The following is a 12,319-nucleotide window of genomic DNA, read 5'->3' on the forward strand; positions in this document are numbered from 1 at the left end:
CTTCCCTTGTATTTGTAAAAATCTTACTTCTACAAAGAAACATCAACTGAGTATTTTATAACTGTCATGCAGTTTAATTCCTGCACAGCATTAGTTGTGAACCAAGGTAGACATCTCTTAAAATGCAATTCTCTATAAGTCAATTAAGATGAAAGAGCCAATATGTTGAAAGAGATTTGGTCCCACCTATATGGGATGCAGTGGCTCAGTGGCTAAGATGCTGAGCTTGTCAATCAGAAAGATCAGCAGTTGGGTGGTTCGAATCCCTAGCGCCCGTAACGGGTGAGCTCCGGTTACTTGTCCCAGCTTCTGCCAACCTAGCAGTTCGAAAGCACGTAAAAAATTCAAGTAGAAAAATAGGGACCACTTTGGTGGGAAGGGAACAGCATTCCCTAAGCCTTTGGCATTGAGTCATGTTGGCCACATGAGCATGGAATCGTCGTCAGACAACACTGGCTCTTTGTTTTAGAAACGGAGATGAGCACTGCCCCCTAGAGTTGGGAACAACTAGCACGCATGTTTGAGGGGAACCTTTATCTTTATAAGATGACAGCCTCAAGCGCAAGCCATTCATTGCAGAGGTCTTGCAAGGGGGTTTGGGCTTTTCTATCTCCCTCCAGTAGCTTCACCTTCTTTGAAGATTTTTTGCAAAACGACCTTCATGCTCTCCTTGGACTGAGCTCCTTTTTTTCTCCCAACTAGAAAGTAAATCACTGGATTAATACTGCTGTTTAGGCAGGAGCACATTATAATAGCTGCCTCCCAATTCAGCAGGTGAGGACCAGGTTGAATATTGAAAAAATTAAGAATCACCACAAAGACATTTAATGGAAAAGCAAGGATGAGGAAACAGAGAAGAGTAATTAAAATCATCAGTAAAAGCCGGCCCTGATTCTTCTGGTTGAATTTAAGACACACTTTGATGAAAAGGACCACGGTAGAGAGTGTGATAGACGGAAGGCAAACTACAGCAGTCACAATGAAATGGAGACCGAACGGGTTGTAATTTTCAAAGACATTTGTGAGTAGCATAATACTCATACTTCCACTCAGGAGGAAAGAAGAGATCCACAGGAGGACACAGACCCTGGAGGACAAATGTTTTGGCCGGGAACAGTGATGCCAGATTGGGAAGAGGACAGCCACACACCGGTCAATGCTGATGGCCGTCAGAAGAAAATGAGAGTTCATAAACATCATATGGGAGAAAAAAGCAAAGAAATGGGGGAGAATTCCGCCTCCTAGAAAATAAGTAAATTGATGGATGTCATATATAACTATAGATGCCAGGAACCCAAAGTCTGCAACGGCCAAGTTAAGGATGAATGTGGTGAAACGGTTTCTCTTAATCTGGAAGCCAAGTAGCCAGATGATGTAGCCATTGCCCACAAACCCAACACAACAGGTAAATAAAGTAATGCCCATCAAAGCAATCCATCCTAAATCGGAAGCGGCAATCCCTTCTTCGTACTCATATGAGTCACTGCTATTGTTATATTCATAATAGTTCTGTGCAGCATCCAGATCCCCCAGGCTGGAATTCATCATGAAGGTTTTGTAATCCTCTGAAAATATTTTCGAATGGAAGCTCCTATGAGATGAAAAGAAAGAAGAGTGGATTCAGTCATTCCTGTCTCCTAAATACTTCCAGTATTGTCATAACTTCCAGTATCTAAGGGGCTGTCAACCTGTACTCCAGAACACCTGAAGGCAGGACAAGAAGCAATGAATCAAGAATAATCAAGGAGAGGACTAACCTAGAAATAAGGAGAAATTTCCTGACAGAACAATAAACAGGTGGAACAACTTAACTTCAGAAGCTGTGGGTGCTCCCTCACTGGAGGCTTTTAAGAAGAGATTTGACAACTATTTGGCTGGCATAGGATCTCCTGCTTGATCAGGGAGTTGGACTAGAAGATCTCCAAAGTCCTTTCAAATCTGTTATTCTGTTATTCTAATTTCCCTGTGAATAGCTTGAGCAATGTGGTTGCAGTAAGGAGCAAACTCCTTGAACTGTTTATTGCCACACCTAAGCGGGAAAATACTAACATGCTGTTCCATCCATGCTTCTCAATACATATCTGAAAATGTAATTGGTTTTGGATTGCATTAGATGGTTTCACTCTAGTGAAATTCAGCAATGTCCTCTCTGCTGCTTTTCCACCATTGCTCTGATATATTCAAAATCTCCTTGTGAGCTACCAAAAAAAATAGTAATTATGTAAGGATGCGTTTTTCTCAATGCTTCGTCTTGTTATGGTGATATGGTGCCCAGCGTATAACAGAGATAATAAGAGATAATCGTAAGGAAATATATTTCTTATATTTATTTATTTATTTTATTTATTTATTTATTTATTGGTTCGATTTATATGCCGCCCTTTTCTGGAGACTTAGGGTGGCTTACAATGCGTTTAGCAATAGCCTTCATACTTTTGTATAGACCTGCTTAGTAGGGCTTTCAGCTCCCCCTAAGCGGTGTTTTTTTATACAAAGTCAGTTTATTGCCCCCACAATCCGGGTCCTCATTTTACCTACCACGGAAGGATGGAAGGCTGAGTCAACCTTGAGCCTGGTGAGATTTGAACTTGCAGTAATTGCAGGCAGCTGGTGTTACTTAACAGTGCTTTAGTCTGCTGCGCCACCAAGGTTCTCTTAAGAAATGATAGGAGGGGGAAATGGGCAGCTTAAACATTTTGTAGAGCTACAGATACTTCCAAAAAATGGAAAACACACATACACACCACATTTTGGTCTACTTAAGTAACAGAACAATAATAACAGCGTTTGAAGGACCTTGGAGAACTTCTAGTCCAACTAAATGCTGAAACAGGGGACCCGATACCATTTCAGACAAGTGGATGTCCAAACTCTTCCTAAAAATCTCCAGTGATGAACCACCCACAACTTCTGAAGGCAAATAGTTCCACTGATTAATTGTTCTAATTGTCAGGAAATTTCTAGGTTGTTTCTCCCCTTGATTAGTTTCCATCCATTGTTTCTTGTCTTGCCTTCTGGTAATTTTGAAAATAGGTTGACGCCCTTTTCTTTGGGGCAGCCCCTCAAATATTGAAACTTGCTACCACATCACACCTAGCGCTTCTTTTCACTCTTCTTAGTTCTAGGCTGGTTCTCTCCTTCATTATTTAAGTATAGAAGATTTCCTGTAAGTACCTGTCCACACTTTTTGTGATTAACCAGAACTTCCCCAGTTGATCCAGAAATAAATGGGATGAATTTTCTTACAGAACCGAAGAGCCAAAACTGATGAAAAATGATTATTTTTATTATGAGCCTTGGTGGCGCAGCAGACTAAAGTGCTGTTAAATAGCACCAGCTGGCTGCAATTACTGCAAGTTCAAATCTCACCAGGCTCAAGGTTGACTCAGCCTTCCATCCTTTCGAGGTAGCTAAAATGAGGACCCGGTTTGTAGGGGGAATAAGCTGACTTTGTATAAAAAAAGAACACCGCTGGGGGGGGGGTGGCTAAAGCCCTACTAAGCAGGTATATACAAAAGTATGAAGGCTATTGTTTAACGCATTGTTAGCCGCCCTGAGTCTCCGGAGAAGGGCGGCATATAAATCGAACCAATAAATAAATAAATAAATTATGGGTAAGCTAAAGAAACATCTTATTTCCTTGACTTTGAGTTCAAAATGGTTTGTTTGCTTCCGACATACACTACTTGTATTGTTCTGTCATGATGGCTAAAAGTAGGTTGGAAAATGAGTGATAACCAGGAAACCTCAACATAGACTGTTATGACAGTCAACATACAAATGTCAGGTGTAGAAATATACAGCTACTATTGCTTAGTTTGCATATCCCTAGGTCTAATTAAACCTTCCAATACTGTAACTTACCTGAAAGTGATGGTTGAAACTCTTCGAAGTTGCTGAATGGAAGATTATTGTTTCATATTAGAGGTCTACCGTGATCAGGAATGGCAGGACATGCAGGCAAAATCTCTTTAAGTCCTATTTAGATGTAGTTCATCAACAGAAGGGAAGTCCATCCACCCGATTTTGAGTTACAAGGTTCAAAGAATTGTCCGCAGATTTAGATATCCCTGGAAGGATAACCTGAGCAGAAATCTTCGGAGGTGTTTTTATAAAAGGAGCAGGGTTCAACATAGCAGGTGAGGATCGATCTCCTGTGGAAAACCTGAAGAGCTTTTGCTTCTGGCATGAATGTTTAAAAGATGCACACATACTCTGTGGAATTTCTAATCGGAAACCACCACCATGTGACTCCCAAGGTGTGATCCTTGTCTGTCTAAGATAATCACCAATAGTTGAGTTTTTGCTTCTGACATGAAGAAGAAATTCTAAAACAGTGTTTCCCAACCTTGGAAGCTTGAACCCCCAGCCAGGCATTCTGGGCGTTGAAGTCCACCCATCTTCAAGCTACCAAGATTGAGTAACACTGTTCTAAAAGATGCATACATACTTTGTGTCCTGTCTGATCAGAACCTACCACCATGTGATGCAAAATGTGATCCTTGTCTGTCTAAGATAATCACCAACAGTCAGTGTTGAAGAGAGAGAGTTGGCTTGAGCCTGCTAGAGCAAGGGAACCAAAAGCCAACTCAGATAGAGTTAAATTTGGAAGAACTGTTCAGAAAATGTAGCAGCTCCTTATAAAGAAAGATTTTGGGAGAACAGGGAAAATTGTTCTCCAGATTATATTTCTTTGGAGATGCTCTGATTAAGGAGACTATTTGCTGATTGATGTGAGAAGAGCAAACAACAAAACTTCCCTGACCGTTGGATTTCCCAGATCATAAATGGGACTTTGACCACTGAGGAAGATCACAATCATTCAACAATGCAGTCTGTTCTTTTGTTTTGGTACTATCTGCTCCTTAAGGTTTATTTCCTCTCTTTGGTCATTAGGAATATGAGGATGGGAATAATGAAGCTTAACCTCCTTGCCTTTCTATCACCCAAAGGTGCTTTTCAGTGGTGAAATTCAATTTTTTTTACTACCTGTTCTGAGGGCGTGGTTTGGTGGGCGTGGCAGGAGAAGGATACTGCAAAATCCCAATTCCCTCCCCACTCCTGGGAGAAGAAGATTGCAAAATCTCCTTTCCCACCCTACTCGAGGGAAAGGATACTGCAAAATCTCCATTTTTTTAAAAAAAATTGATTTATATGCCGCCCTTCTCCGGAGACTCAGGGTGGCTTACAATGCACTAAGCAACAGCCTTCATACTTTTGTATATTTATACAAAGTCAGCTTATTGCCCCCACAATCTGGGTCCTCAATTTACCTACCTTAGAAAGGATGGAAGGCTGAGTCAACCTTGAGCCTGGTGAGATTCAAACTTACAGTAATTGCAGACAGCTGGTGTTAAGCACAATGCTATCAGTCTGCTGAGCCACCACCCCACTCCAGGGGAAGGATATTGCAAAATCTCCATTCCCACCCCACTCTGGGGCCAGCCAGAGGTGGTATTTGCCAGTTCTCCGAACTACTCAAAATTTCCGCTACCGGTTCTTCAGAACCTGTCAGAACCTGCTGGATTTCACCCCTGGTGCTTTTCCAAAAAGCAACTGGACTTCCCTGGATTTTTTTCTTCGAAAACATTTTGCTTTTCAGCCCAGAAGCTTTTTCAGTTCTTTTTCAGAACTGAATTTGACAGCCAAGGTTCTTGCGCAATCTCCTTATTCTGCAGTGGGTGATTATCTTGCAAAAACAAGAACCAGATGGTCTTGTCACTTGATGCTCACATTGATTCTGCAAGATAAAGAAGGTATCTGATTCTGTGACACTTTTAATAAGATCTGCTTGGCCCATCCCAGAACAGAAAGAATATTTATTACAGAAGATCTGCTTAATGTTACTTATACTCCAATGTATGACAAATTTTGAATATTATAAGCAAAGCCTAGTATGGGTATTACCCAGTGGTGAAATCTAAAATTTGTTACTACCGGTTCTGTGGGTGTGGCTTGGTGGTGGTGGGGGTAATGTGACTGGGTGGGCGTGACCATTTTTTTTTTTTACTTTTAAAATCATTTTTTTCTACAACCTCTTTGGTGAAGAGGTTGTTAAAAAATGCTTTGAAAAGGATCTGATGATCCCAGCTGAGTTGCCTGATTGACAGAGGCTTTTTTAAAAAACCTCTGCCAATCAGGAAACTCAGCTTGGATCGTCAGAGGCATTTAAAAGAAAAAAAAATGGTGGTTTTTTTTGGATTAAGCTGACTTTGTATAAATATACAAAAGTATAAAGGCTATTGCTTAACGCATTGTAAGCCGCCCTGAGTCTCCAGAGAAGGGCGGTATATAAATCAAATTAAAAAAAATTTTTAAAAAAAATAAAAGCCTTTGAAGATCCCAGCTGAGCCGCATGGTCATCAGAGGCTTTTTTTTTTTAACTTTTAAAAGCATTTTTTGCCCGAAGAGATTGTAGAAAAAATGCTTTTTAAAATAAAAAAAAAAAAAAACCTCTGATGATTGTGCGGCTCAGCTGGGCATGGGGGGGGGGGAGGGAAGGGATTTTTGCTACCTGTTCTCCGAACCACCCGCCTCCTTCACTACCAGATTGGATGATCCAGTCCGAACTGGGAGCATTTCACCCCTGGTATAACCTCCTTAACCTGTGTTCTTTGCACCTCTCTCATTCTCCCCAATGAGGGTTGCCGATGGAGTTGACCCTGGTCTGGTGTATGGCTCAATGTGGGGAGCAGAGTACCTACTTCTAATCTCAGGATTCGAGACAGAAGGTCTGTTGACTAATGTTGGTCACATTTGGCCATCTTGTTTGAGTTTGGCCGTCTCAGAAGCTTAAGAAGCAGAGAATGTGGAATGCTGAATTCACTTTCCCCTTCTTTTTCAACATATTTCAGACCAAGTGGGAATGGCTGGGCAGTTGAATGTTTTTCATTCAACTGCCCAGCCATTGCCACTTGGTCTGAAATATATCTGTGAGTTCTGCAGCCCTTCCATTGTGGATGGAATGGAAAACAGCGGTATGATTATCTGATGGTTGATGTCATCAAGGGACAGGATAGTCCAAGTCATGCCTACAAATCTTGTTGGTTAATGTTGACTTGATTGTTCTTAGCATTGTCAAGATTTTGACCGACAAATCCAAGCAAGCAAGCACTGTTGAGCCAATCCAATCTCTTAATGCAAAACTTTATTGAGTACAGCATTTCGGCACAGAATGAAAGCAAAACCAGCTCTGGGTAATTCCCGGGCAATTCAGTATAATTAAAGTAGGAGTGTCAAACTGGCAGCCCACAAGCCGGATGCATCACGTGCAGGCCACACCCACCCTCCGGTTACTTGCCCCAGCTTCTGCCAACCTAGCAGTTCGAAAGCACGTAAAAAATTCAAGTAGAAAAATAGGGACCACTTTGGTGGGAAGGGAACAGCATTCCGTAAGCCTTTGACGTTGAGTCATGTTGGCCACATGAGCATGGAATCGTCGTCAGACAACACTGGCTCTTTGGTTTAGAAACAGAGATGAGCACTGCCCCCTAGAGTTGGGAACAACTAGCATGCATGTTTGAGGGGAACCTTTATCTTTATAAGATGACAGCCTCAAGTGCAAGCCATTCATTCCATTCAAGAGCCAATATGTTGAAAGAAATTTGGTCCCACCTATAAGATTACAACCCCAAGTAGAAATCAACCATTGCTACTCAGAAGGAAGCACAGAGACTTCTAAGTGGGTTTGGGCTCTTCTAGTTCCCTCCAGTAGCTTCACCTTCTTTGAAGATTTTTTGCAAAACGACCTTCATGCTCTCCTTGGACTGAGCTCCTTTTTTTCTCCCAACTAGAAAGTAGATCACTGGATTAATACTGCTGTTTAGGCAGGAAAACAATATACTACCCATAACCCAATATTCCAGTTGATCATCAGCTTTGCTACTAGAAAAACTAATAATCACCGCAAAGACAGTTAATGGAAAAGCAAGGATGAGGAAACAGAGAAGAGTAATTAAAATCATCAGTAAAAGCCGTCCCTGATTCTTTTGTTTCAATTTAAGACACACTTGGATGAAAAGGACCACGGTAGAGAGTGTGATCAATGGAAGGCAAACTATAGCAGTCACAATGAAATGGAAATTGAGGGGACGGTAATTTACAAAGATTTTTATAATTCTCATAATTCCATTTAGGAGGCAAGAAGAGGTCCACAGGAGGATACACACTGTCGAGGACAAATGTTTTGGCCGGGAACAGTGATGCCAGATTGGGAAGAGGACAGCCACACACCGGTCAATGCTGATGGCCATCAGAAGAAAGTTTGAACTGATGTACATCATGTGGGAGAAAAAAGCAAAGAAATGGAATTGAATGTTGCCTCTTAGAAAATAAGTAAATTGATGGATGACATATATAACTATAGATGCCAGGAACCCAAAGTCTGCAAAGGCCAAGTTAAAGATGAATGTGGTGAAACAGTTTCTCTTAATCTGGAAGCCAAGTAGCCAGATGATGTAGCCATTGCCCACAAACCCAACACAACAGGTAATGAAAGTAATGCCCATCAAAGCAATCCATCCTAAATCAAAAGGGATGATCTCTCTTGCGTTCTCATAGGAGTCCCTGGTATTCTTATACCTATAATAGTTTTCTGTAGCATCCAGATCTCCCAGGCTGAAATTCATCATTAAGCTTTTTTAATCCTCTGAAAATCTTTCTGAGAGGAAGCTCCTATTAAAAGAAAAGAAAAAAGAGGGGATTCAGTCATTCCTGTCTCCGAAATAATACAAATATTATCATAGCTTCCAGTATCTAAGGGGCTGCTCCAAAGAAGAGGGGGATCAAACTGTACTCAAAAGCACCTGATGGCAAGTCAAGAAGAAATGGATCAATATAATCAAGGAGAGAACCAACTTAGAAATGACAGTTAGAACCGTAGACAGGTGGAACAGCTTATCTTCAGAAGCTGTGGGTTCTCTCTCACTGGAGGCTTTTAAGAAGAGATTTGACAACTATTTGTCTGGCATAGGATCTCCTGCTTGATCAGGGAGTTGGACTAGAAGATCTCCAAAGTCCTTTCAAATCTGCTATTCTGTTATTCTACTTTCCCTGTGAATAGCTTGAGTGATGTGACAGCGTTCCAGATAACCCCCCACTCCAAGTAAAGACTCTGAAGCAAGCACTTTTCAAAGTTCTATTTACTAGAATAGGTAAACTGGCACATCTGGGAAAACCCAAATCTGAGAGGTCCAGGTTTTCCCTCAGGAAATCAAAACCCCCAAAACCATCCCCTCATTCCTCGGTCGATCACATGCTCCAATCAACATCTTGAGACATCACTCCGACCACTTCTTCTCCAGATGCAGGATTGCCCTAACCTTGACCGACAGGAAGAATGCTATTATGTCTACAGTCAACCCCTCTACTAAATCCCCCCTCCTACTTTCCCACACAGGAGAAGGTGGCAGCATGGAAGCTTCCGGCCTAATATGGCTTCCAAAGCTGACACGATGTAGCTTCGGTAATGAACCTTCTCCTTGAACTGTTTATTGCCACATCTAAGGGGGATGTTGTTTTAACCAGGCTTCTCAATACATATCTGAAAATGCAGTTGGTATTGGATTGCATTATATCCGTGATGGCGAACCTATGGCACGCGTGCCACCTGTGGCACGTGGAGCCATATCAGTGGGCATGCGAGCATTGCCCTAGCTGAGCTCCAGTGCACATGTGCGCACTGGCCAGCTGGTTTTTGGGCCTTCCGGGCCCACCAGAAGTCAGGAAACAGGCGATTTCCGGCCTCCAGGGGGTTGGGGAAGGCCGTTTTTGCCCTCCCCAGGCTCCTAGAAAGCCCCTGGAGCCTGGGGAGGGTGAGGAATGGGCTCACTGTACCATCACGTGCCAAAAGCAGGGAGAGCGTGGGGGGGTCGCATGTGCAGGGTGCATTGAATTATGGTGTGGGCACGCAAGCACGCCCCCCCCCCCGTGCGACCCTCGCTTTTGGCACGCGATGGCAAAAAGGTTAGCCATCACTGCATTAGATGGTTTCCCTGTACTGAAATTCAGCAGTGTTCTCTCTGCTGCTTTGCCACCATTGCTCTGATACATGCAAAATCTTCATTTATTTATTTACTTTATTTACAAATATTTATGTGCCGCCCTTCTCCCAAAGGACTCGGGGCAGCGAACACAAGTTAAAAACATTCAATAATAAAGGAAAATCCTAATTAAAACCAATTAAAACAGGGACAAATAAATAATAAAACACAAGAATCAGAATCAGCCCATTTGTTGAAACAAGTCTTTAGGCCTCGACGGAAGGAGCGGAGATCAGGCACCGTCCGGAGCTCGGTGGGTAACTCATTCCAGAGGGCAGGAGCACCCACAGAGAACGCTCTACCCCTGGACGTTGCCAGCCGACATTGTCTGGTCGACGGTACCCTGAGGAGGGCAGCCCTGTGTGAGCGGACAGGACAGTGGGAGGCGGGTAGGAGATGGTCCTGCAAGTACCCGGACCTAAGCCATGAGAGCTACATGTGAGCTACAAAGCAGATATTATGTAAGGCAACATTCTTCCCAATGCTTGTCATTGTTATGTTGATATGATGCCCAGAGTATAACAGAGATAATAAGATATAATGATAATAAAATATATCCATGACCGGAAATTAGAAGTTAGGAGATGATACGAGGGAAAACTGGGTAGCTTAAATATTTTGTAGAGCTACAGATACTTCCCAAAAAGGGAAAAGACACATACACACCCCATTTTGTTCTACTTAATAACAATAACACAGATGGAAGGACCTTGGAGATCTTATAGTCAAACCCAGTCTAGTCTCAAGCCGGAGAACCTATACAATTTAAGTGGCTATCCAGTCTCTTCTTAAAACCTCCAGTGGTAAAGCACCCACAACTTCTGAAGGCAAATTGTTCCACTAGTTAATTGTTCTCACTATTTGCTTCTGACGTATTGTTCTGTCATGATGGCTAAAATTAGGATGGGAAATGACTGAAAATCAGGACACCTCAACTGAGACTGTTACGTTAACACATAAATATCAGGTATAGAAATATACAGCTACTTGAAGGAATGGCTATTGCTCTGTTTGCATATCCCTGGGTCTAATGAAACCTTCCCAAATTATAACTCACCTGAAACTGATGGTCCAAATTCTTCAAAGTTGCTGAGTGGAAGATTATTCTGTCACAATATTGAGGGCTGAAGTGACCAGGGATGGCAGGACCTGCAGGCAAAATGTCTTTAAGTGCAATTTAGATGAAGTTCATCAACAGAAGGGAAGTAGTCCAAGCACCCGATCTTGTGTTGCAAGGTTTAAAGAATTGTCAGCAGATTTGGATATCCCTGGAAGTAGAACCTGAGCAGAAATCTTCAGAGGTGTTTTTATAAAAGGAACAGGGTTCAGCATAGCAGGTGAGGATCGATCTCCTGAAGAAAACCTGAAGGGCTTTTGCTTCTGGCATGAAAAAGAAAGTTTAAAAGATGCACACTTTCTCTGTGGATTTTCTCATCAGAAACCATCACCATGTAATGCAAGATGTGGTCCTTGTCTCTCTAAGATAATCGCCAACAGTCAGTGTAGAAAAGAAAGAATTGGTTTGAGCCTGCTAGGGCAAGGGAACCAAAAGCCAATTTAGGCAGAGTTAAATTTTGAAGAACTGTTCAGAAATGTAGCATCTCCTTATAAAGAAAGCTTTTTGGGAACAGGGGAATTGTTCTCCAGATTATATTTCTTTTAAGATACTCTGATTAAGTAGACTATTTGCCGACTGATGTAAGAAGACCAAAGAACAAATCTTCCCTGACAGTTGGGTTTCCTAACTGTTAAATGATCCCTGAGGAAGAGACCCATCATTGAATCACAATGATTCAACTGTAGAGCCTGTTCTTTTGTTTTGATACTGCCTTCTCTTTAATGTTTATTTCTCCTCTTTGGTCATTAGAAATATGAAGATGGGGATAATGAAGCTTAATATTCTTGCCTGAAGATTGCCTTTCTAACCGAATTCCAAAGGTGCTTTTCCAAAAGGCAACTGAACTTTTCTTTTCTGGCATTTTGTTTTTTTTCCAACGTTTTCCTTTTCAGCCAAGAAGCTTCTTCAGTTCTCCTTCAGAACTGAATTTGACAGCCAAGGTTCTTGGGTAATCTCCTTATTCTACAGTTGGTGATTATCTTGCAAAAACAAGAACCAGATTGTGTTATCGCTTGGTGCTCACATTGATTATGCAAAATAAAGAACATATCTCAATGTCTGAGACTTAATAAAACCTTTTTACCAGGGGTGAAATGCTCCCGGTTCGGACCGGATCGCCCAATCCGGTAGCGATGATGGCGGGTGGTTCGGAGAACTGGTA

At 42.0% G+C, this 12,319-nt stretch overlaps 2 protein-coding genes across 2 annotated transcripts; both read right to left on the bottom strand.

Annotated features, from left to right (window-relative positions):
* Window positions 1-606: 606 nt before the first annotated feature.
* On the bottom strand, window positions 607-1,548 carry LOC148114979 (mas-related G protein-coupled receptor member H-like). Its single transcript, XM_087888831.1, has one exon. It carries the CDS (start codon window positions 1,546-1,548, stop codon window positions 607-609), a length of 942 nt encoding a protein of 313 aa, XP_087744957.1.
* A 6,149-nt stretch (window positions 1,549-7,697) lies between these two features.
* LOC132709051 (mas-related G protein-coupled receptor member H-like) lies at window positions 7,698-8,630 on the bottom strand. Its single transcript, XM_087890764.1, has one exon. The coding sequence runs from the start codon at window positions 8,628-8,630 to the stop codon at window positions 7,698-7,700; it is 933 nt and encodes a 310-aa protein (XP_087746890.1).
* Between the last annotated feature and the right edge of the window lie 3,689 nt (window positions 8,631-12,319).

The sequence above is a fragment of the Pantherophis guttatus genome, chromosome 3, assembly GCF_059756535.1.
Source record: "Pantherophis guttatus breed Tessera chromosome 3, ASM5975653v1, whole genome shotgun sequence".
NCBI lineage: Eukaryota > Metazoa > Chordata > Lepidosauria > Squamata > Colubridae > Pantherophis > Pantherophis guttatus.